General features: G+C 38.4%; 1 protein-coding gene across 5 annotated transcripts in view; it reads left to right on the plus strand.

The window, feature by feature from the left end:
• RIC8B (RIC8 guanine nucleotide exchange factor B) overlaps positions 1–26,798 on the plus strand; it is a 102,763-nt gene that overhangs the window by 53,555 nt on the left and 22,410 nt on the right. For all 5 annotated transcript variants that reach the window (XR_572131.2, XM_008705656.2, XM_040637419.1 and 2 more), the window contains exons 5-8: positions 3,525–3,753; positions 4,505–4,600; positions 16,241–16,385; positions 25,469–25,613. Coding sequence is in view for 4 of the 5 variants with exons in the window: in XM_008705656.2 (XP_008703878.1) it covers positions 3,525–3,753; positions 4,505–4,600; positions 16,241–16,385; positions 25,469–25,613 (615 nt within the window). In the remaining variant the exon portion in view is untranslated. The remainder of the gene's footprint in view (positions 1–3,524; positions 3,754–4,504; positions 4,601–16,240; positions 16,386–25,468; positions 25,614–26,798) is intronic.

The following is a 26,798-nucleotide window of genomic DNA, read 5'->3' on the forward strand; positions in this document are numbered from 1 at the left end:
ATGGCAACTGCTGCTTTCCACTTGCTGAGGCTAGAACTTGGATTCTCACACTTCACAACTAGCCTGTCAAGAAAAGTCTTTCAAAATGTATCCAGATGTAACCACTTCACTGTTATCATCATGTTCAATCACCTGAATTATTATAGTGACATCCTGATTCTTCTCACCTTTGATGTCCTACCATCTGTAAGTAGAGTATACCACCATGCAAGACCCTACCGTGGCTCCCACTTCACTGAGAATAAAATTAAATTATAACAGCCTGCAAGACCAGTCTGGCCCCCTATACCTATCTCATCTCCTGTCCTACTTCTTTTCCTGTATGTGGTGGTTCAGCAACACCAGCTTCTTTACAGTTCTTTAGTTATGCCACTGCTTCTACCTTGGGGCCTTTGCTCTTGCTTTTCTTTCTGAAATGTTCTTTCCCCACATAGTCACATGGCTCACTCCCTCACTTCATTTCGGTCTTTGCTTAAATGACACCATTTTAGTGAGGACTACCCTAACTAATCATTGTATTCGGAGTTATAACCCACCTGTTCCCTTACCTTCTTGGGTTTCCCGCCGGGCCACTTATCACCTTGTATCATGCTGTTCAGTCATCTTACTTGTTTTGTTTACTTTTCGTTGACTGCCTTCTCCATGCTGGAAAACAAGCTCCATAAAGGCAAGGATTTGTCTCTTTTCTTCATAAAACAATGCCTAACACAAGTTTCTAAAGTTAGGAATTTACATCCTTTGGAGAAAGTCTTTTGGAGATCTTAAGCTTCACTTCAGTAAATTCTCTAGCCATAAGAAAAGATATGTGAACCCCAAATATAAAGAAGATATTTTCGCCAGGAAGATTTGTTAATGGCTGTAGTCTAATGCATCATTATCATGCTCCTCATTGTCATTTGGTATTAAATTATGTTTAGTCCACTCTAGGAAACAAACTGAGGATTTCAGAGAGGAGGGGGTTGGGGGAATGGGCTAGCCTGGTGATGGGTATTAAGGAGGGCACGTATTGCAATGAGCACTGGGTGTTATATGCAAACAATGAAGCATGGAACACTACTACATCAACAACTAATGAAGTACTGTATAGTGACTAACATAACAATAAAAAATAAAAATAAATAAATCTTTAAAGAAAAACAAATTATTTTTAGTCCAATGATTGATACAGGACTAGATTTTAGATTGCCTCCCCTCTCCCACAACTAACAAGGCTTTAATCAGGGCATTAAGGAGTTCTAAATAGGCATTGCTTTTAAATCTGCATATCAGGAGGGGGCTGGGAGCATGAGTGGGAGGATGTCATGTCCCAGTGATTAATGATCTGTAGGAAGCTGAAAAGGGGAGAGTAATATACACAGTATTTCTACCCCCTGGAGTAGGAATGCAAACACCATTGTGCAGATCTGTGCATAGTCACTGACTTCCTGGTAGCTGGAGAATTTCATACACTCTTCTACCACAAATAAAACTGTCAGAGAAGTGACAGAGCTCAAAAAGCGGGCCTTCCTTACTTAAAAAGAATAGCTCAAACACAGTGAGCCAGAAAATTAATTTTGTAGTTGTTTGGAAACCCAGTTGTTTAATAAGAAACGAGAAAATGGGAACTTTCCTTGAAAAGCCTAAAACCTCCAAATATTTGTTGAATCAAACTCTACATTTGGTGTTAAATTTACCGGATTCCTGGAAACTGCTTATTTTAAATGAATTTAAAGGGAAACATTCCTTTGTAATGAAATGCATTGTCTTAATCTTTTCAGTGTGGTCTCTATGGTAGATTTAGAGAATCATACTATCAATGAACTCCAGTGCCTATTGCCCTGTGTTGAAAAAAAATCCTAACATTTCAAAGTGGTTTATACAGTTTTAGAAAGTAATTCTATGGTAGAGTTCTTTTGTTTGTTTCCATCCCCAGTGAATCTGTGATATTTAATAACAGTTTCCAAATGCTTAAGTCAGAAGCGAAACATTTTAAAGTCTAGATAAGGAACTACAGATGTTTGCAAAAAATTTTTTAAGAAAGCTTGTGGGAAAAGCATTGTATTTCAATGAACTGTGATTTTTTACAAATAAACAAAATTAGTGCCGTTAACAGTAGCAGGTAGTAATCACAGCAGCAGCAAAAGATTTTTCATGGGGATCACCAAATAACTTATATTTTACCAGGAATCATTTATTCACAGGACTTGTTATTTTTGTCCATGGCTCAGATTTTTTTGATACCCTTTACATTACTACTCACTGTTCTGCATTGTCTAATTTTTAAACTTTGATTTCTTATGGATATTTTTTCCATGATATAAAAAGAAAGGAAGGAAATACTCATTCTTGGAGAAATGAGAGCTACACTTCAGATTGAAAGAAAGAAAATAAATGTATATTTTATTTCTGTTTTGTTGTTGTTTGTTTTATTTTTGAGGGTGTCACTATAATCTAAATTAAAAGGAACTACTATGGTCTAAATTAAGACAGCATCAGATAGATTAAGCCCCGAGTTTGGTTTCCAAGTGGTTAGACCTTTCGATTGCATTTGCGAGAGTTTATTTTTAGTCAGGATGTGGTTATTTTTAGATCTGCTTCTCTGTCACTAGGAAATGTAATGCCTGTCTTTCCATTGTTGTTTATCAGGAAGTTCTGAGGCACAGGCTTAGAAGATCCAGTTAGCAGAGAACACCACCTCCTTTTAGATGAAAGAATGTGAAATAATGCCTGAAGGAAAATCTGTTAATGGAGAACATGTCTAATTTTTAAATTATTAGTGTCACTTTAATCTCTTACACGCTGAGCAACAGAACAACATTTTTAGAGAATACCAAAAACACAAGGTTTGGGTTCCCCCTACTGGTGTGCATCCCAGGTGCGTGTGTTCATTAATAACGTAGCAGAAAGGCCTAGGGGATAAAGATTTGAAATGGCTATGTTGGCCTTTTTTAAAGAGACCTGGTGATGAGAAAAGGAGAAAAAGCACCATAACCCATTTTCTGCTAATGTCTTTTAAAAAATGGGATGATCTGAAAATTGTATTTTTTTACCTCTAGAAAGAACAAAACTTAATACTATAATATTTGGTTTTTAATGTTGTTGCCTCTGTGATAAGCTGCTTATATACAGCTTCTCAGATGCTTTATGTTGTAATCTAAGGAATAATAAAACACCGTGGCCCCACAAAAGGACTTAAGACCCCAAGGAAAAAATAGAAAGCTAGCATTGTGTCATAATAAAATTAAAGAGCTGGTGTAAAAGCTCACTAACTCCTATTTTAGCATTTCAGAAAGTGACATGACATCATGTGATTGTGTGTGTCCATTTAACATCTGTTCTTTCTAATTTGTCATATGTGTATTTAAAACAGTTCTCTTTATTTTCTGTCTCTTAGTCAGTAAATGCCAAGTAATATTAAAGGCTTGTTTTGAAAAAGAAAAATTTTAATTGACTCCTAGAAGTCATTTTTGAACTACTTATTATGTTTACATTTTAAAGGACTATTCAATGAAATTAAAATATTGCATTTTTAAATTGCTTTTCAGCAATGCAGTCAACCTTTTAAGCAATGTTCCGGTCTCTTGTTTGGATGTTCTCATTTGTCCATTAACCCATGAAGAAACAGCCCAAGAGGCAACGACACTAGATGAACTGCCCAGTGATAAAACAGCTGAGAAAGAAACTGTTTTGAAAAACAATACCATGGTATACAATGGTATGAATATGGAAGCCATTCATGTTTTACTCAATTTTATGGAGAAGAGAATAGACAAGGTAAGGCTGATAAAACGGAGGCCTTGGGAAGATGTTTCTAAAGAATGTAAATGTGCCATATATGCAGACATCACAGGATGTCTTTTAAATTTAAGCTTTTTTTTAATAGCTGACATTTTACATAATTGTACCCTGGAAATCATTTTATTACAGTATATGATTAGTTTCAAAAACCAAGTGAATTTATTTGTTTAAAGCCAAAAATTTTGTTGATGCAAGACCAAAATTGTGACTAGTGCCTGAAAACGAAGGAAAAATTAATTACTTTTCCATGTAGGTATTTTGTAAGACCTAGAAGTAAAAATCCTCCCCCCCCCCAAAAAACTTCATGGTATTTTCCATAATACCTAAAAGCTATCTTAAAAAAAAAAATCATCAACTTTTCATTTGTCGTGAGCTGCTTTTTTTCTCTTGTCTGTCACTTGTTTTGTCAGGTTAACTATATTAAAAGGCAGCAAGGTGTTGTGGGTGGGTCATCAAAACCTTTGCCTCATTTAAGCCCATTGGCTCAGCCAGTGAGGCCCCCTACAAAATGTAGGAAAATCCAGGGAGGATAAAAATGGACATTAATAAACATGAAGACAACTGATGGAATGGAAACATTGTTAGAAAAATAATTTCTTAAATAGTTTGTAAAGCTTTGGTAACATAAAATGTTTCTCCCTCAAAAAAGGAATACTAACATACTCAGTTATATAGAGGAAAGTAATACCGTTAAAAACTAATACAGTATGTCTGGTTTTCTTTATAGGGAAGCAGCTATAGAGAAGGTCTAACTCCAGTTCTCAGCTTATTAACAGAATGTTCCCGAGCCCATCGAAACATCAGAAAATTTCTCAAAGATCAGGTAACTGCCTAATGCAAATTACACCTCATAGTTAATTTTCTTATATGTGGTTTTTAAAAATAGAATTAATGAGTTGCATTCTTTCATAATGGTTTTCCTTCATAAAATCAGAAACTCAGAAAAGTTAGTTTTAACCTTTGAAATCTTCCTAATCCAGAAAAAAGTGACCCTCTGTATTTTTCTGAGTCATTCATTCATTTATTCAACAAAGAGATGAGATCTATTTTGTGCTGTCTTCTAAACACTGAAAGACAAATGGAGTCTTTGCCTTGTGGAGTTTACCTTATAGTGAGGGACAAAAAGGAAATGAATAAATATATGTTATAATGGCATGTAGTGATGTTTTCTAAAGAAAGACAGCAGGAGAAGGGGAGACAGGGAAATGGGGAGGGCCTCTCTGAGAAAGTGACATTTGAGCAAAAATTTGAATCAGTAAGAAAAGGATCCCTGAGAAACTCTGGAAGAAGAATGTGGAGAGAATAAGTTCAAAGTCCCTGAGATGAGAGGATGCTTTGGTATGCTTATGGAAAAGCAAAGAGGCTAGGCCAGGTTGGGAGGAGAGTGGTAGATGAAGTTAAAAAAAAAAAAAAAAAAAAAAAAGTAAGCAAGAACCAGATGGCCTAAGGTTGTATAGGACTTTTGATTCTCTTCTAAGTGAGATGGGAAAGCATTGGACCATTTTGAGAAGGGGAGTTAAATGAAGGGGACATCATTTATATTTTAAAATACTCTGACTACTATATGTAGGATAGACTAGGAGAATGTGAGTAGATGCAAGGTGGCCAGCTGAAAAAGAGCTGATGGTAAAGGTTTGGAGTAGGATGGTAGCAGAATTCATGGTAAGAATTCATTCCACCAGTGGTCTTCGGTCCATCCGTCCATATCATATACCCTTTGTCTCCCCTTCTATCATAATGGGTGAATTGTTCCTGCTTTCTTCTGTGGCCAGCCTCTGCACTTGTGTTCTGGATTCCTTTCCTTCTCACCTTCTCAGGAGCTTTGCTCCTGCATTTATTTCCTCTCTTCTTACGTAAATCTTTTTTTTTTTTTTAATGTATTGGGTCATTTCTGTCTTCACCCAAACACATCTTCTATCTTAGAAACAAAGCAAAAAAAAACTTCTCTCAATTTCACTTCTCATACTGCCTCCCCATCACTCTGCTCTTCTTAGTGCAGTGTTCCTCAGAAGAGTTTTTCATACTCACCCTCCCTACTCTTTTTACTCATCTTTCTCTCCTGAACCCACTGAAATTAGGCTTTCATACTTTCCACCCCACTGCAAAGGTGCTCTTCAAAAGTCATCAACCAGTATTGCCAAATCTGATAGTTCTCAAATCTTTTTCTTTTTTTAATGCATTCCCCCAATGCATTTTGATGTAACTGGGTATTCCATCCTTCTTGAAATATTTTCTTCACTTGGTTTCTAGGACACAATAGGGAACCTCTTTGCAATGTCTGAGTTCCCCGAGACAATATTGTCTTTGTCTCCACTCCCACTCCCCTGGTGATCTCAGTCAGCAGTCAAGGTTTTGAAAATCATCTATATGCTGATGACTCCCAAATTTATATCTCTAGCCCTGACCTGTCCCTCAGCTCCGGACTGATATAACAAGCTGCCCAGTCATCTCCTCCCATTGGATGGATAGATAGAAGTCTTAAGTTTAACATATCCCAAACTAAGCTCTTGATTTCCCATCCCTTCACCCTGTTTCTTTCCTTCTTTCCACATTTCAGTATGTGGTACCACCATTCACCCCGCTGCTCTTTTTTTGCCATATAGAATTTCCCTTGTTAAATGAACCAGCTTTATTTTCCCCCTTTATGTTTACGGTCAAGATTTAGTAGGCACCTTACTACATGCAAAGCACATTAGTAGATACTGCTGCTAAGGAGAGGTTAGAAAGTAGAGACTCCATCTTTGAGGATTTACAGTCCATTGGAAGAAGACAGTAGTACCATGAAAGCATGAATAACCATTTAAGTCAAATAAAATAGTTAATGTATTAAGGTCATTTCCAATTTGATTATTTTAAGACATTCTGTGACTAGGAGTACTTGGTAAAGAATAATAAATGAACTGTGAGTTAAGATGGTGGAGGAGTAGGGGACCCCCTTTTCAGCCGGTCCCCTGAGTCGAGTTGGATAGGTACCAGACCAGCCTGAACATCCACGGAATCAGCCTGAGACGCAGGAAGATACATCTGGATCTCTACAAATGAACATCTCCAGCGCTGAGTATTGAGGTACGAAGCGGGGAGCCGTGAAACCACGCATAGATATCGGAAGATAAACGGAAGGGGGAGGGAACCGCCGCATTCGGGCGCCGGGAGGAGGTAGCCACCTGCACAGGGGAGCAGGCGGACTCGCGGACCGGCACCTGCGAGAGAGCAGACTGAGACTGTGAGCCAGGGAATGCGTGCAACCAGACTGAAACAGAGCTCTGGTGTGCTCACTGGAACCAGACTGAGACCGGGAGCTCCGAAGTGCGTGGGAGCGGCTGGCGGTGTTAGAAACACAAAGGACAGAGACGCGACGGCCCTGGAAGTGAGGGCTGGGACGCCGGGTGTGGGGCACACATCCTGGGATGCTGCTGGGTTTAGCAGCACCAACAGAAACAGAGTTAAAGTGGCCAGAACATCAGTGGAGAACGGTCCGCGATCCCTCTGTTCTGAGACAGAGGCTGAGATTCGGCCACTGCTGCTCTGACTCTCAGAAGAGGCACAGCAAACTGCCAGGGAAAGCTGCCAGAGAACAAAAGCCCGGAAATACCGGCTCACAGTGTGCCCATCCCCATCCCCCCTCGCAGGGGACACAGAGACTCTACCTGAACAGGGTTGCCTGAGTATCAGAGCGGCAGGCCCCTCCCCCAGAAGGCAGGCTGAAAAATCAAGAAGCCCACATCCCTAAGTTCCCTATAAAACAAGTTGTGCACGGCCTGGGTCCCGGTCAATAATTTGGGCTCTGGACAACCCCGCAACCTCTCCTCATCAGAATGACGAGAAGGAGAAATCCCCCCCAGCAAAGAAAAGACAATGAGTCTGTGGCCTCTGCCACAGAACTAATGGATATGGATATAACCAAATTATCAGAAATGGAATTCAGAGTAACAATGGTCAAGATGATGTGTAGACTTGAAAAAAGTATTAACGAAAATGTTAATGAGAATATAGAATCTCTAAGGTCAGAAATGAGAGCGAATCTGGCAGAAATTAAAAATTCTATGACCCAAATGCAGTCAAAACTAGAGGCTCTGACGGCCAGGGTGAATGAGGCAGAAGAACATATCAGCGAACTGGAGTATGGGTTAGTAGAAGAGAAAGCTAAAATAGAATCTGGACTCAAAAAAATCCATGCTCAAGAATGTAGGTTACAGGAGATTACTGACTCAATGAAACGTTCCAATGTCAGAATCATCGGCATCCCCAAGGGGGTGGAGAAAAACAGAGGTCTAGAAGAGATATTTGAACAAATTGTAGCTGAAAACTTCCCTAATCTAGCAAAGGAAACAAACATTCATGTCCAGGAGGCAGAGAGGACCCCTCCCAAGCTCAACCAGGACAAACCTACGCCACGTCACGTCATAGTGCAATTCGCAAATATTAGATCAAAGGATACAGTATTGAAAGCGGCCAGGGAAAAGAAATTTCTCACGTACCAAGGCAAAGGTATCAGAATTATGTCAGACCTGTCTACACAGACCTGGAATGAGAGAATGGGTTGGCGGGGGCATTTTTAAAGCTCTTGGAGAGAAAAACATGCAGCCAAGGATCCTTTATCCAGCAAGGCTGTCATTCAGAATTGATGGAGAAATAAAGACCTTCCAGAATCGCCAGTCATTGACCAATTTCGTAACCACGAAACCAGCCCTACAGGAGATATTAAGGGGGGTTCTATAAAAGTAAAAAGGCCCCAAGAGTGGTAGAGAACAGAAAGTCACAATCTGTAGAAACAAAGACTTTACTGGCAACATGGCATCATTAAAATCATCTCTCTCAATAATCAGTCTCAATGTAAATGGCCTAAATGCTCCCATAAAACACCACAGGGTTGCAGATTGGATAAAAAGACATGACCCATCCATTTGCTGTCTACAAGAGACTCATTTTGAACCTAAAGATACATTCAGACTGAAAGTAAAGGGATGGAATACCATCTTTCACGCCAATGGACCTCAAAAGAAAGCTGGGGTAGCAATACTCATATCAGACAGATTGGATTTTAAACTAAAGACTATAGTTAGAGATACAGAAGGGCACTATATTATTCTTAAAGGAGGTATCCAACAAGTGCATATGACAATTATAAATATATATGCCCCCAACAGAGGAGCAGCAAGTTACACAAGCCAACTCTTAACCACAATAAAGAGACATATAGATAAAAATACGCTAATAGTAGGGGACCTCAACACTCCACTATCAGAAATAGAACACCCATGCAGAAAATCGACAAAGAAACAAGGGGTTTGAATGCCATACTCGACGAGTTGGACCTCATAAATATATATAGAACACTACACCCAGAACCAAAGAATACTCATTCTATTCTAATGCCCATGGAACATTCTCAAGAATAGACCATGTTCTGGGTCACAAAACAGGTTTCAACCGATACCAAAAGACTGAAATTATTCCCTGCATGTTCTCAGACCACAACGCTTTGAAATTGGAACTCAACCACAAGGAAAAATTTGGAGAAACTCAAACACTTGGAGACTAAGAACCATCCTGCTCAGGAATGATTCGATAAACCAGGAAATCAAAAATCAATTTAAACAATTTATGGAGACCAACGAGAATGAAAACACAGTGGTCCAAAACCTATGGGATACTGCAAAGGCAGTCCTAAGGGGAAAATACATAGCCATCCAAGCCTCACTCAAAAGAATAGAAAAATCTAAAATGCAGTTTTTATATTTTCACCTCAAGAAGCTGGAACAGCAACAGAGGGACAGGCCTAATCCACGCACAAGGAAGCAGTTGACCAAGATTAGAGCAGAAATCAATGAATTAGAAACCAGGAGTACAGTAGAGCAGATCAACAGAACTAGAAGCTGGTTCTTTGAGAGAATTAATAAAATTGACAGACCACTGGCAAGACTTATCCAAAAGAATAGAGAAAGGACCCAAATTAATAAAATTATGAATGAGAAAGGAGAGGTCACAACCAACACCAATGAAATTGGAAGGATTATTAGAAACTTTTATCAACAGCTTTATGCCAATAAATTAAGCAATCTGGAAGAGATGGAGGCCTTCCTGGAAACCTATAAACTACCAAGACTGAAACAGGAAGAAATTGATTTTTAAACAGGCCAATTAATTATGAAGAGATTGAGTCAGTGATAAACAACCTTTCAAAAAAACAAAACTCCAGGCCGGATGGTTTTCCTGGGGAATTCTACCAAACATTCAAAGAAGAAATAATACCTATTCTCCTAAAGCTATTTCAAAAAATAGAAACAGAAGGAAAGCTACCAAACTCATTCTATGAGGCCAATATTACCTTGATCCCCAAACCAGGCAAAGACCCCATCAAAAAGGAGAATTACAGACCGATTTCCCTAATGAATATGGACGCCAAAATCCTCAACAAGATCCTTGCTAATAGAATCCAACAGTACATTAAAAGGATTATCCATCATGACCAAGTGGGATTCACCCCTGGGATGCAAGGGTGGTTCAACATTCGCAAATCTATCAGTGTTATAGACTTTATCCAGAAGGAAAAATTCAAAACCATATGATTCTCTCAATAGATGCAGAAAAAGCATTTGACAAAATATAGCATCCTTTCCTGATTAAAACCCTTCAGAGTGTAGGGATAGAGGGTACATTCCTCAATCTCATAAAAACCATCTATGAAAAGCCTACAGCAAATATCATTCTCAATGGGGAAAAGCTGGAAGCCTTTCCCTTAAGATCAGGAACACGACAAGGATGCCCACTCTCGCCACTATTATTCAACATAGTACTAGAAGTCCTTGCAACAGCAATCAGACGACAAAAAGGGATCAAAGGTATCCAAATTGGCAAAGAAGAAGTCAAAATGTCTCTCTTTGCAGATGACATGATACTCTATATGGAAAACCCAAAAGAAGCCACTCCCAAACTATTAGAAGTTATAGAGCAATTCAGTAACGTGGCGGGATACAAAATCAATGCTCAGAAATCAGTTGCATTTCTATACACGAATAATGAGACTGAAGAAAGAGAAATTAGGGAATCCATCCCATTTACAATAGCACCAAAAACCATACGTTACCTTGGAATTAACTTAACCAGAGACGTAAAGGACCTATATTCTAGAAACTATAAATCACTCTTGAAAGACATTGAGGAAGACACAAAAAGATGGAAAAATATTCCATGCTCATGGATTGGAAGAATTAACATAGTTAAAATGTCCATGCTACCCAGAGCAATCTACACTTTCAATGCTATCCCGATCAAAATACCGAGGACATTTTTCAAAGAACTGGAACAAATAGTCCTTAAATTTGTATGGAAACAGAAAAGGCCCCGAATCTCCAAGGAACTGTTGAAAAGGAAAAACAAAGCTGGGGGCATCACAATGCCGGATTTCGAGCTGTACTATAAAGCTGTGATCACAAAGACAGCATGGTACTGGCACAAAAACAGACACATAGACCAATGGAACAGAATAGAGAGCCCAGAAATGGACCCTCGGCTCTTTGGGCAACTAATATTTGATAAAGCAGGAAAAAACATCCGGTGGGAAAAAGACAGTCTCTTCAATAAATGGTGCTGGGAAAATTGGACAGCTACATGCAAAAGAATGAAACTTGACCACTCTCTCACACCATACACCAAAATACACTCCAAATGGATGAAAGACCTCGATGTGAGACAGGAATCCATCAAAATCCTAGAGGAGAACATAGGCAGCAACCTCTACGACATCGGCCAAAGCAACCTTTTTCATGACACATCCCCAAAGGCAAGAGAAACAAAAGATAAAATGAATTTATGGGACTTCATCAAGATTAAAAGTTTCTGCACAGCCAAGGAAACAGTCAGAAAAACTAAGAGGCAGCCCACGGAATGGGAGAATATATTTGCAAATGACACTACAGATAAAGGACTGGTATCCAAGATCTACAAAGAACTTCTCAAACTCAATACACGAGAAACAAATAAACAAATCAAAAAATGGGCAGAAGATATGAACAGACACTTTTCCAATGAAGACATACAAATGGCTAACAGACACATGAAAAAATGTTCAAAATCATTAGCCGTCAGGGAAATTCAAATCAAAACCACACTAAGATACCACCTTACGCCAGTTAGAATGGCAAAAATTGACAAGGCAAGAGACAACAATTGCTGGAGAGGATGTGGAGAAAGGGGATCCTTCCTACATTGTTGGTGGGAATGCAAGTTGGTACAGCCACTTTGGAAAACAGTGTGGAGGTCCCTTAAAAAGTTAAAAATTGAGCTACCCTATGACCCAGCCATTGCACTACTGGGTATTTACCCCAAAGATACAGACGTAGTGAAGAGAAGGGCCATATGACCCCAATGTTCGTAGCAGCATTGTCCACAGTAGCTAAATCGTGGAAGGAACTGAGATGCCCTTCAACAGATGACTGGATTAAGAAGTTGTGGTCCATATATACAATGGAATATTACTCAGCTATCAGAAAGAACGAGTTCTCAACGTTTGCTGCAACATGGACAGCACTGGAGGAGATAATGCTAAGTGAAATAAGTCAAGCAGAGAAAGACAATTATATGATTTCTCTCATCTATGGAACATAAGAACTAGGAAGATTGGTAGGGGAAGAAAGGGATAAAGAAAGGGGGGTAATCAGAAGGGGGAATGAAGCATGAGAGACTATGGACTATGAGAAACAAACTGAGGGCTTCTGAGGGGAGGGAGGTGAGGGAATGGGATAGCCTGGTGATGGGTAGTAAGGAGGGCACGTATTGCATGGTGCACTGGGTGTTATATGCAACTAATGAATCATCGAACTTTACATCAGAGAAAAAAAAAGAATAATAAATGAAAAATATTTTTTAATATAGGAGATCCAGGTTCAAATGAACTGTTTTAGAGTTTGCTATCTCTGACCAAGATAGCCAAAAAAAAAAAAAAAAAAAAAACCTGTTTGTTAAACACAACTTTATATGACAGCCTTGGGCCACGTATTATGTGGACAGATTATGAGACCCACTTTTTGTCCACAGAGTAGCACTACAGTATAGAGAGATGAAAGGTGACAAGTAGAGATGACTAAGATACAAGACACACAAAAATCAACTTTCCTTCTGAGAAAGATGCAGTCTAAACCATGAAGATTAAGAGAGGCAGAATGTAGAGTAACATGATTAATTCTGGTAGTAGTATAAATGGAACAATGGCTAATTAATTATTCACCCTATAGTTAATACCTGATTAAATCCAACTCATGCATACCCAAAGGAAATTGGTTTAAAGTATTTAGGCAGGTAGAAAGAGAACAGATGGTAGAAATTACTGACCCATTTTGGGTTAGTCTGGAGAGGCTTACAGAAGAGACAAGATTCTGTGGATTTGAAAGAGGAAATGGACAAGATTTGTCAAAAAAAAGAAAAGAAAAAATTTGTTGTAATATTTGGAAGGAACTAGAATGAGTCCATACAAATGCAATTTGGGAGTGATATATAAGAATAAAAGCAACAAACTTCTGTTTTAAAAAACTTGTTTTTAAGAAACCCAAAACACAGCTAACAAAATTTTGGGGTGATGACCTTTGTGAATAGATTCTTTACTCTGGAACAATAGGCACATACTACATGAAATTAGATCTCTCATTCTTCAATACTTTCAGTATATAGAGACCATATAAAACTCGGTGTGGTTGGCTGAATCAAACAATAAGGATTTGCTGTGTAATAACTTTGTGCTTATAGAGCACAGAAATCATGGTGCTCTGCCCTATTAGAAATATTGAAATATGGGCACGCCTGGGTGGCTCAGTCAATTAAACATCTGCTTTTGGCTCGGGTCATGATCCCAGGGTCCTGGGATCGAGTCCCACATCAGGCCCCCTGCTCGGCAGGGAGTCTGCTTTCTCCTTCTGCCTGCCGCTCTCTCTCCCTCTCTCTGACAAATAAATAAATTTAAAAAATCTTTTAAGAAAAAAGTAAAAGAAATATTGAAATATGGCTTCTGTAAACACTTTGGCTAGATTATTCCATTTTCTGAGATTTAGTTGCCATTTCTGTTCACAGCACCTCCAATACCTCCTGATACATGGTAGGCACTCAATATAAAAAGAGAGAGAGGAAAGAAGTCAGTTGAATGGATTAAATAAAATGACATACACATGAAGGGTCTGGCACAGTAAATTATTATTGGACTTCATTTTTATCCTCGTTTCCTTTCATAGTGCCTAGCTTATAGAAGGCACTTTTAAAAAGATATTTGTGGGGCACCTGCTGGCTCAGTCAGTAGAGCATATGACTCTTGATCTTGGGGTTCTAAATTCGAGCCCCACGGTGGGTGTAGAGATTACTTAAAATAAAATCTTTTAAAAAAAGATATTTGAGGGGCACCTAGGTAGCGCAGTTGTTAAGCGTCTGCCTTCAGCTCAGGGCGTGATCCCGGCGTTACAGGATCGAGCCCCACATCAGGCTCCTCCACTGGGAGCCTGCTTCTTCCTCTCCCACTCCCCTTGCTTGTGTTCCCTCTCTGGCTGGCTGTCTGTCAAATAAATAAATAAAATCTTTAAAAAACAAAAAAGATATTTGAATTAATCCATTCTTCCTTCAATCAATAAATTTTTTTAAACACCTGTAATATGCCATGCACTGAGAGCAGTAAACAAAACAAAGAAATCCCTGCTCCCATGGCACTGACTCTTGTGGAAGAAGGCCAACAGTAAAGAAATAATACTGTATCAGGTGGTGATGAGTGCTGTGAGGAAGATTAAAGCAGTAGGGGGGGTGCACAAAAAGAAGTCATGTCGGGTGGACAAGGTTAGTCATATAAGTTGTCAGGAAATATCTTCCTATAAGTAGCATCTGAACACAGACCTGAAGTAAGGGAATGAGCCACACAAGTTTCTAGAGAAAGAGTTTCTGGGCAGAGGGAGGAGCAAATGCAAAGACCATGAGAAAGGAAAGTGGGTGGTGTGTGTAAGGAGTTCCATGGAGGTCTGTGCAGCTGTAGCAGTGTCGGCCAGGAGTAACAGTAGAGATGAAGTTAGAAAAATAGCAAGAAGCTGGATTATGTGAAACCTAAGGGAGTGGTAAGGACATTGTTTTTCACTGTAAGATGAGAAGCCCTAGGAACTGGAAGACTTTGAGAAAAGGAATACATGATCTGACTTTCAGAGGATCCCTAGATGTTTTGTAGAGGATAAATCATAGAAGGACCAGGATGGAAGCAGAGACCACTGGGAGATTGTGGTAATAACCAGTTCAGGTGAGACACATAGGTAACCTGGATTTGAAATATTAGAGGGGGTAGTGAGAAGTGGCTGGATTATGGATATATTTCAGAGGTAGAAACAATATAATTTGCTGGTGGATTGGATATGGGGTGTGAAATAGAGAAGACTATTTCCAAGGTGTTTGCACTAAACAGTTGGAAAAATAGACTTACCATTTAATGAGATGGAAAACTAAGAAGGAACAGCTTTGGTGGGAGCATCAAGAGTTCTGTTTAGGACATGCTAAATTTGAGAGGCCTATGAAAGTCTGGAAGTCAGTAAAGAAATCAAGATAGAAATATAATTTAGGGAGTACTCAGTATATAGAGACCATATAATGCCATAAAACTGGATGAGATCACCAGTAGATTAAGTGAAACTAGTGAAGAATATTGCCCAAGAGCTCAACCCTTGAATATTCCAATACCCAGAAACAGGAGGAGAAAGAATTGGCAGAAGAGGCTTAATGAAGCAACCAGTTGAGATAGGAGGAGGTCCTGAAGAGGGAGGGGTCTGGGTAGATGAATAGGTGAGTGAGTAAGCAAAAAAAGACAAACCAAGAAGTATCCTAAGCCCTCTGCAGATCAGTCGATAAAATAGGGACGATAGTGCTCTTACTACCTCTTTTGCAAGGTTACTGTGGAGACTGATTAGAGAGAATGTATGTATATCCTCTGTTACAGCAACTAGCACCTAGAAAGTATTCAATAACTAATAGCCATTTTTTATTATAAAATAAAACAAGAAGACCTAAGTACAGATATTTTTTAGTTAGTACTGAAAATGCTGCAGGAATTACAAGAAGGGGAAAATCAATAGGAGTCAGAGTATTAAGGAAGGCCCCATGGAAGAAGGAGAAACTTGACCCTGACTTTAAAATGGATTTTGATAGAGGTAGGCAAAGGCATTCCAGATGCTTTGATGATTAAAAACTCAAATGAATTAGAGTATTTCGTGGTGGTTCAGTGAAGAGATGTTTTTCTTCAAACGAAATTTCATTACAAGCATGAAATCATTTGAGGGTTTTTTTGTTTTGTTTTGTTTTATTTGGAAGCAAACCTATTTAGTTTTTAAAAGCTTTTTCCACTCTTAACAAAACTGAGCTCATAGACATCATAAGACTGCCCAGTTGCATGGTACCACCCTCACTTACTCTAGTACCCCAGCACTGATGATGGTTTTTGCATTTCTGCCATTAGGTTTTACCACCATTGAGGGATGTGACAAATCGACCTGAAGTTGGCTCAACTGTGAGAAATAAGCTGGTGCGCCTCATGACACATGTTGACCTTGGAGTCAAGCAAATTGCTGCTGAATTCCTTTTTGTCCTTTGCAAAGAGAGAGGTAGGTTAAACTCTCTTTGCTCTCTACTTTTCTATTTTTTCAGAGGGAATTTGAGAAATCTTTCTGTTAATAGTGGTCGTCTCATTCCACCCTTTTCTGGGCTTACTCCTATCTTCTATTTGAGTGCCTGAGGAGATATTAAAAATTAATAATTTAAAAACTTTTTCTGTATGCTTCTGAATTCATTGAGATGTGAAACACACTCACATTAAACTTTGCCTTCTGTATCCTTAACCCACACTTCTTAATCTTGATGAGTTAGGACCTGGAGTCATTATGAAAAATCTGCTTAAGTAATTCAGGTGCTACTAATTTTTTTTAAAGATTTTATTTTTATAAGTGTGGGGTTCGAACTCACAACCCTGAGATCAAAGTCGCACGCTCTACCAACTGAGCCAGCCAGGTCCCCCAAGGTGCTACTATTTTGATAACCAGACACAGGCCTGGGTTAGTTCCCCTTTTTAATTCCCCCAGAATTAAAGCTATAGGAGTCTTGGTTTCATCACTAAGTTATTTTATCAATAAATAATTATTCAACGTGAGCTACATAACATACTATGGAAATGAAGAAGATGGAATGTGCAAAAAATGCCTCAGATACACCCCTTACCCTTGAGATAGGATAAGATAGAAATTTTAAAATAATTATACTAATGTAATAAACACCATTCTATATGTATATATAAAGGGATTGTCTTCCAAGGTAACATCTAACAATTTCAAATATTTCTTAAAATTATGTGGGCTATTAGCTCTGCCAAAGGAAGTTCTTCAAACAAGGAACTTTAAGATATCCAGATATTTTTACTTATTTCTTTCCTTAGCTCCTAGTTTTATAAATGTACTGGTATAAAAATCCCATCTAAGCAGATTTTATATTCCACTTTTTTAAAGTTCCTCAGTGTTGTGAGATATAATTTGGAGGTAGAAAACTCACTTCTCTCAAAATCTTAAGTTAGTTTCTTTTTTCTAACCCAGCTTTATTGAGGTATAATTGACAAGTGAAGTTGTATATATTTAAAGTATATTATACAACATGATGATTTGGTACATATATATATTGTGAAGTGATTAACACAGGCTAATTAAGACATCTACCACCTCATATAGTTACTTTTTGCTTTTGTGTGTGTGTGGTAAGAATGCTTAAGGCCTACTCTTAGCAAATTTCAAGTGTAAAATACTATTAACTGTAGTCACTATGCTGTACATTGGATCCTCAGAACTTATTATAACTGAAGGCTTATAGCATTTGATCAGCATTTCCTCATTTCCCCATCCTCAACCACCATTCTACTCTCTGCTTCTAGGAGTTTAATTTTTTTTTTTTTAAGATTCTGCATATTAGTGAGATCATACAGTATTTGTCTTCCTCTGGCTTATTCACTTAGCATAATGTTCTCCAGGTTCATCCTTGTTGTCACAAATAGCAGGATTTCATTCTCTGTCATGGCTGAAATAAATAAATACACACATACACATAGGCACACATCTCCTTTATCCATTCATCTGTCAGTCGACACTTTGCTTTTTTCCATATCTTGGCTATTGTGAATAATGCTGTGGCAAACATGGGAGTGTAGATATCTCTTGGGGATAATGATTTCATTTGCTTCAGATAGGTACCCAAAAGTGTGATTGCTGGATCATATGGCAGTTGTTTCTAATTTTTTGAGTAGCCTCTGTACTGTTTTCCATAGTAGCTGTGTCAATTTGCATTCCCACCAGTGTTGTGTAAGGGTTCCCTTTTTGCCACGTCCTTGCCAACACTTACCATCTCTTACCTTTTTAGTAAAAGCCATCCTAACAGGTATGAGGTGATCTCTCATTATAGTTTTGATTTGCATTTTTCTAATGATTAGTGATGTTGGACAGCTTTTCACAAAAATACCTGTTGGCCGTTTGAATGTCTTTTTTGGAAAAATGTCTTTACAGGCTTTTTGTCCATTTTTAAATAGAATTATTTGGGGTCTTTGCTATTGAGTTGTATCCATTGGATTCTTAAACTTTATTTCTGACTTTATTTCCACTTTAGTTCCTGTTAAGATGGTATATTAACAACATAATTTGATCAATATAATAATGATGATAATGAACACAACTATTATGTATGGGGTATCATATTCCAAACATTCTATGCGGTAATCTCATTTAATTCTCATAAGGATCCTCCAGTGTCATAGGTGAGTTAACCTGGCACTTTCAGTAATTTATTCAAGGTCACACAGTTACTTGAGGGCTAAAGTCCAAATTTGAGTCCTCTTTCTATTCTTCCACATTTCCTCTTCAACTGTTCTCATATGTGCTCTTTTAAACAATTCAATTCTTTCATAACTTTGAAAAAGATTGATGTAGCATCTTGGAATTAAGTGACTGGTATAGTGCCTTGTATATGGTAATCTGTAAATACTGGCTGAATTGAATCAGTTTTTCCAAGATCAGAAATGAGCTGTTTTTTAAAGTGTAATTATGTATGTATACATAAATCTAAATCACACATTTGTATCTATCAATCAAAAGAGGTTTATCAAAATGTACACTAACATTTTATCCATTGTTACCTCGGAGTAGTAGGATGACTGGTGACTTTTTTAGTTCTGTGTATTTTATAATTTTTCTACAATGAGCATGCATTTCTTGTTTATTTTTTTAAAGAGGAAAACTAAAGTTTATTTCTTCTATAATTACATATCTAAATACATAAATTACATATCTAAATATAATCACCTTACATTTAATGTGTTAGTGTGATAGGAAATATGGTATATGCATTTCTAAATGAATTTGCTCATTGTTTTTCATTTGAAAGGATTAGCTTTTTTCCCTCTTACTCTACTCAAGGTTTTATAGTCCTGACTTTGAACCCAAAGCCAACCCATACTGGCAAAATTGTATCATTTTCATTTGACCTTTAACAAATCTTTATATACTCATCAACTTTTCCTTCCAATTTGATTTTAAGTTTAGTAGATATATTCTTTTGGTATAAAAATTTACCCATTCAACAAAAAAACTTTTGAGCTAGAGCCAGGGAATACAGAGGTATAAAGGTAAACAAGGTCTCTGCTCTCCTACTACTTACTTTCTTATCAAGGGTTACAAACTCACATGCCTACAAGTGCCAGGCTGGTAATAAAAATGGACTGGACATAAGATGATAAATGAAAACTGACACTTAACTCATTGCTGGGAAGGCGGTGGGTTGGGAGTAGGGGGACAAGGGGATGATGTGGGACTGGAGAGAGGACATTGTTGCTACTTAGCTCCAACTGATAGTTACCATGAAGGAACATAAGGCCAATGTTACCAAATCTTGCAGATTTTGCAGGAGAAGCCAGGACTCTGACTTTTTACATAAAATCTCCCAGTTTTTAAATGCTGTCGACTAATTCTAATTTAAAACCATCTGGCCAGAGGTGCCTGGGTGGCGCAGTCGTTAAGTGTCTGCCTTCGGCTCAGGGCGTGATCCCAGAGTCCTGGGATCGAGCCCCACATCAGGCTCCTCCGCTGGGAGCCTGCTTCTTCCTCTCCTGCTCCCCGTGCTTGTGTTCCCTCTCTCCCTGGCTGTCTCTCTATGTCAAATTAATAAATAAAATCTTTAAAAATAAATAAATAAATAAATAGATAAATAAGTTTGTAGTCTACACTCAACTTGTAAGTCATCAGATTTTGGAATTAGGGTTAGGTTTGGAGGCAAACTATATTAAAATGAGATAAATTTCAAATAATTCATCAGTGTTGAACTTTCCTCGTAAGGATGTTCAAAGCTAAGTTTGAAGGTGAAAGTACCATGATCAAGGTTCAAAAGTCACACCACTAAGTGGAAATAGCAAGCAGCAATCAAATTGGGTTAGGAACCCAGAGACTAAATTAAGAATGAAAACTGAAATGGCACGAGATACAAAGGGCAAAATTTCATGGCAGACGTGACACAGAAAGAGTCATCCAAGGGTCTTAAATATCCATCTGTGCCAGGCTAAAACTCTGTCCCCAACGGACAGTGGCCCACAGGTTAACTTGTGCTCGTGCCTACCAACTTCTGTTGAGCCAAATTTAAACTTGTGTTACCTGCTCAGCAAATTGTATACTTTCTCCAGGGGGCCTAAAGAGAGGCCTTACATCGTCTAATAAAAGAAAATAATTTATAATACAAACTTCCCCCTGTTAACACATTGATTCATTCCCATCATGTGCTAGGCACTGTGGCTGGGGCTGAATCACACAGAGAAATAAGGCTGGAACACGCTCAGATATAGCCCCACAACTGCGAGCTCATTTTCATCTCCTTCATTTCAGTCTCCGAGGAAGGAATGTCTGTTTAGCTTGAAGCTAAAGTCTCTTTCCTGCTGATCTTTTCTCTTCATCTTCTTGGAAAGTAGTTACCCTCTATTGTTTTGGTTTTTAACTGTCCCTATGTGTTTTCCTCAACCTATATACATCTCCATGTCACTGTCCTTCACATCTTAGCATCTTGAAAGATTAATCTGGTTTTTCTCTTAGTATCCTTACTACCTTCTCAGGCTTCAACTTGCTGCAAGTTACGCTTTCCACTGCCATTCCCTACCTCCCAAATCCCACTGGAAGTGCTCTTCATAAGCTCACAAGGTAACTGATGTTCGAAAGCAATGGCTATTTGTTGGCCTTTATCTACTATTGACCACTCTCCATCTCTGTGCTGCCAAACACTCCTATATTTTCTCTGACCTTTCTTTTCAGTCTTACTTGACAACTGTCTTTGCCTACGCTTAAGCACCGATGTTCCCTAGAGTTCTCATCTGACCCCTGTTCTCACTTTACATTGCTTCCTGAGTAATCTCATCCCCCCCCCTTGGCTTCTGCTTCAGACTACTTGCTGGAGATTCCCAAATCTGTGTATCTCTTAATAAACTATTTAAATAGTCTTAGTCCTCTGTTTCTGGTCAGGTTTTCTTCAGTCTGTCTTCCACATGGCTAACAGAGGGATTCTTCTAAGATACAGTCTTGTCATTACCACCTTGTAAAACTTTCAGTGACTCCCTGACACCTGGTAAAATCCAAATTAGATACCTTCATGGCCTGCCTCTATATTCTAAATTCAATTTACTATTATCATGTACTTTCTGCTTAGTCATGCTAAATTGTTTATTCTTGCCTGATTATACTGTACCATTTCTTGGCATTATCTCCATGACTTGGCAGATGCTATTCCCTTTGCCTGGAAGATCAGCTTAAGTTATCTTCTGTGTGAAGACTCGTCTGATCGTGGAGGCAGAGTTAATCATTCTCTCTTCCTTGCACCATTTTTACTTCTGTTTTTAGTGCTTTTGACACTTGCTATGTTCTCTCAGTTAATGTCTGGAATGCCAGTTCAACAAATTGAGTTTCTTTAGGTCAGAGATCATGTCTTCTTCATCTTTGGATCCTTAGTTTTAACAGATTACCTTACAGGTGGTTATAAAAAAGTAAACATTTCTGCTGTCTGAATGCAGTGTAGTGAATATATGGTGTGTGGATCTCTCCATACAAAGTAATAATCAGTACACTATAAGAGAGGAATGTGCCAGGTATTGTGACAGCCTGAAAGAGGGAATGATTTGGGTAGTGTGGACACAGAGAAAGTCTTTGCAGAGAAATGGGAAACAGCCTCGGTATTTATAATAGAGACTAGTTCAAGATGTGAAGAATCCACGATGTGCAGGAATAAGAGATGAGTTTGGAAAAGGCGGCAGAGGCCAGAAAATAAAGAATCCATTAAAAAGGGGGGGGGGGCTAACCTTTATGGCAGATCTTAAAGGTTTTGTTCAGGAAGATGATAACACAGTTTTGCTTTATAAAGATCTATGAGGCAGTTGTATGGAACAAGAACGAGAGGGATGTAAGGTTGGAAATAGGGAGACTAGATAGAGGAAACTGCTGGTGTAAAATTTCTAAAGGTTGCATTATCTGGAAGGAAAAGGAACATAAAGCCTGCTCTACATAACAGAGAAAGGGGAATGGTCTCTGGGTAGAGTCTGGCTCTGCCATTCTTCCTCCTTGGTAAACAGCAGAACCTCTTTTTGTGTTCGTGATAGAATGGGGTAAACCCACATTTGTGTGAGCAGTGATATCATTACCACCAGTGCGCATCTAACTGCAGGGAGCTACTGTGGTGGTTTTCCTCTGTTCATAGTGCCCTCAAGCATCTTGATAAAATGGGAAATATTTTTTGCAACTTTCTGACTGAATGCTTGTCTCATTTCTGTAGCAGTTTTTACCTAACTGCACGGTTGATTACTGGGACAAAAAAAATAAATATTTTTATATTGTTTTTGTTTTTAAGGGCCACCCAGAAAACCTTTCCTTGCCTTAGTAACTCACTTTAACATCCAAATTCAGTCCATTTTCCTTTTACTACCTTCCCAGTACTGACTAGGATATTGTACAATGTATTTGAGAATAGCTAAAAAGTAGCTCAAAACGCTCACCAAATAATGTCAATCAGAACTTCACAAAGAAAGTGTTTCTCACTGTGAAGATTTCGTAGTCCATTTGTCTCCCTATCCCAACACCTGTTTTTTAAGTATTTTATCCTATTAACAGAAGTTCATTTGATTTTAAAACTATTGCCTATAGCCTTATCTGTTTTGAAGGCAAGGTGTGCTTTGAATAGCCTTTGTAACCCAAACTGTCACAGAGTTGACACTTTTGTTCCCATGAATGACCAGTAAGCATTATTTTCATAAAGGTGCTAGGTGTTTTGGGGCACCTGAGTGACTCAGTCAGTTAAGTGACTGCCTTTGGCTCAGGTCATGATCTCAGAGTCCTGGGATCGAGCCCCAAGGTCAGGCTCCCCGCTCAGCGGGGAGTCTGCTTCTCCCTCTCCCTCTGCCTCTCCCCCTGCTTGTGCTCATGCTCTCTCTCTCTCTCAAATAAATAAATAAAATATTTTTTAAAAAAAGGGCTAGGTGTGTTTTACTATTAACTAGCTTCCAGGAGGATTGTCTGCTTAACAAAGCAGATTATTTAATGTTCTCTTTACTTCTTTTTAACCTATTTTGTCCTTTCATGAACTCTGCATTCTTAAACTACTTTAATGTTTAGCCATTGTAGATGGTTATTTGTTTTTTATGTCTTTTATTGTTATTTTTAAAGTATATTCATATCTCAACTTAGACTTTTACAATTTTAGTGAATTTTTCCCCTGGAACTACTAAACCTCTTTGTTAAAAAATAAGCCACTTAGAATGAGAGCATCAGTGCTGTGTGGGTTCAGATTTATGATCTCCAGCTCACTGACTTTCTGTCTGACCGTGTCATTAAAGTCATGTCTGACCCCCATGAATATTAAGAATATCTGTATGCACTGGATATTCACTTCCCTAATTATCCAATAAGAATTCATTAATTTATCTAAACCATTCCAGTCTTGCAGAGGCACTGAGAGCAAGAGGGAGCGTATTCAGATTTATTCCAAGGGCTTGCAAATTATACCACCACGATCCCTCATTAAATTCTAATATGATTCTATCTAGCATCCACTGGGAATTATTATCAAAGAGACAACAGTTACCAATAGGCTTTAAGGTAGAAAATGGTTGAAAGAGAATAAACTTTTATCTCCTTACATTATTAACCCACATTTCCTTTTGCACAGATGTCACCAGTTTACTATATCCTTTGAAAGTAGGACTTCCTTTTATTTGTCCCCAAAGTACCTATTATTTTCAGTGTCAAGGAAGGTACCCTCTAGTTCAAGTACTTGAAAACTTAATGAACAACTCTGTCCTGGACGATTCATCCTGTCCATATGCCCTTTAATGATTTCATACTCTGATCACATATACCCCCTTTCCTTACCCTCCTGTTTCCCTATCTACAGCCCCTTTCAGACCCCAAAGTCATTTTAATTGCCTTTCTCTGAATCTTCTCCAGCTTTATTCTGTCATTTTTGAGGTAAGTGCTCGGAATTACAATAGTATTTCAGATGTAGGTTTTACTAAAACTTTATACGTGAATAAGATAGTGTTAGGTTTGTTTCCTATAGTTGTCTTTAGGATTACATTTTATCGAGAGCCTTAAATAAAATTATCTTTAGATTGAATATTTTAGTGTTTACCTTGAAACTGTACCTGAAGAAAAGAAAGTGCTCTTAAATAAGGCTAATGACTGTTTAGCATCTTCCTTAAAGTTTCTTACAAATCACACACACAGAATTCCTACAGTTCAGGGTTCCCCTGCAAAAGTTTTACGTGTCCGCTTATCTTAGAGTTATCACTTTGCACTGATGACAAGGTAATACTGACCTGCACCAAATGGTTCATTGGGCTGTTGCTGTTGTTGTTGACTAAGAGAAGGCTAACATGCTCGGTTTACCTAATATTACCAGGGAAAAAGAAAGAGTATTCACTCTGTGCCAGGTACTTTTCTAAGCGCTTTGCATGTATTAACCTGTGAAGTAGATTATTATTCCAGTTCTCCAGATTAGAAAAAGTGGGGTACAGAGCTGTAAGATAACTTGCCCAAGCCAACCAGCTAGTAAGTGGTAGAGCCATTAATAGAATCCAGCCAGTTAATTCCCGAACCTGCCTTCTCAGTGGGTGTCAAGCGTTTATGTACTGTTGCTGACTTTCTTGAAAAAGTAGTAATTTAGCCATCCTTTTTGCAAACATCCTTAAGTTTTGTGATTTCTGGTACTCTTTCCCTACCATTCCTATAAAGGGTACAAGAAATATTTTAGATAATGACTGTGTTGGTAAAATTCCAATCTGGGTTTCATTAATTCTAGTTTCTAGTCATCATTTCTCTAAAACTGGATAAAAAGCTTTGTGACCAGAAACCTAAAACACCACCCTTACCAACGGCCCTGTGGTCACAGAGGTTCCACTCCTGCCACAAAGTATATTCCAAACAGCTCCGCTTGAATTTCTGATACCTGAAAAAGGCTTCTGGTCCTCAGAGCATGTAGGAGAATTTGTAGGTAGTTCAGTACCACACTTTGAAAACCTCTCGATTTTAAGGTTTACTGCTGTGGTATATCTCTCCAAACTTCCCTGTGCTGGTGAATAGTCGGTAATGACAGTAAGCACCCAAGGATTCCTGTCTAAAAACCTCTTCTGTTTTTGCAGTGGATAGCCTGCTGAAATACACTGGCTATGGGAATGCTGCAGGACTGTTGGCGGCCAGGGGCCTCTTGGCTGGAGGAAGAGGAGATAATTGGTACTCAGAGGACGAGGACACAGACACTGAAGAATACAAAAATGCAAAACCAAAGTATAGTATCAAGTTTATTTTCACCTATGTCTGTGCCTTTGATTTGGTTACTTGCCTTTCACTTCCTTCGTCTCTCATTTTCCTAGGGTTTCTTTTCTTTTGTGGATTTGGAAGCTTCTCATTTAAAAGTGTTTTTAGAGGCAATTTCATAGCTAGTGGCTTAAAGGTGACTTCAAGTGATCGAGGAAGGATAATATTGCAAGAAATATTCTGCTGCATGCTCATTATCCTCTCCTAAGTATTTGGAGAGATGGTATTTATATATATGCATAGCGTCATATACTTAAAAAGTATCATTGCCCATTTTTTGCTTTCTTTTCCATAAGGTTGAGATTTTATAAGGTGTAACCAAGACCAAACATTTAAGTTGGTTATTTGATGCTTCGGTCTTTCTCAGAAATCTAAACGTAGGTTCCATGAATTCTGATCTTCCCTCTTGCATAAAAGCCATTATGAGTCAATAAAATGGTACATTACTAGCAAAAGAAGCGTAGCTCCACAGTAAATTTTAATCAAACACTTCGGTAATAATCTTTTAACAGATGTTTTACTGCACTGAGTAGGCAAACCAGAGACTCTATCAAGTCTTCCCTGATCAGTGCTTAGAAATCAAAGACACTAATTCTTCTCTTATCCCAAAACAGACCACCTCTACTTCCTTCTGTTTCCTCCCTATCCTTGTCATTCCCTTCTTAACCCCCCATCCCAGGTAAATTTCTTAGTTCCACTTATTAGAAGTTATTTGAGCTCAATTTTATGCTTTCCATTACCGAATGTTAAAAGGGTATGCCCTTCCCTTTTGGCATTATCGATGATGTTGACATGCTAGGTTTTCTACTGACGGTTTCTAGAATATAATGAGGAACATGTGGTAGTTGATAGGATAGAAAATAATTTTCTTCAAAATTAGGCTTTTTTTTTTTTTTAAAGGATTGTGCCCTGTTAACATGAAAGTACTGGGTTATCAGAAGGTAAAAGCAAAGATCATCCCTTAATTAGACAAGAGTTATATGGCCTGTATTCCTTGGCAAATCAGGCCTGAGTAGGTAGCATTACTTTCAGTATCCAGTTCAGCCTCACCAGGATCTCGTAGAGTATGTCCTAGAAAAAAAAGACTTTTGGGGAAAAAAGCTAGAAGTGACTCTAAGCAGTACATTCTTAAGACTGCCACCGTTTAGATGTTAT

This window comes from Ursus maritimus, unplaced genomic scaffold, assembly GCF_017311325.1.
Source record: "Ursus maritimus isolate PB19 unplaced genomic scaffold, ASM1731132v1 scaffold_21, whole genome shotgun sequence".
Lineage (NCBI taxonomy): Eukaryota > Metazoa > Chordata > Mammalia > Carnivora > Ursidae > Ursus > Ursus maritimus.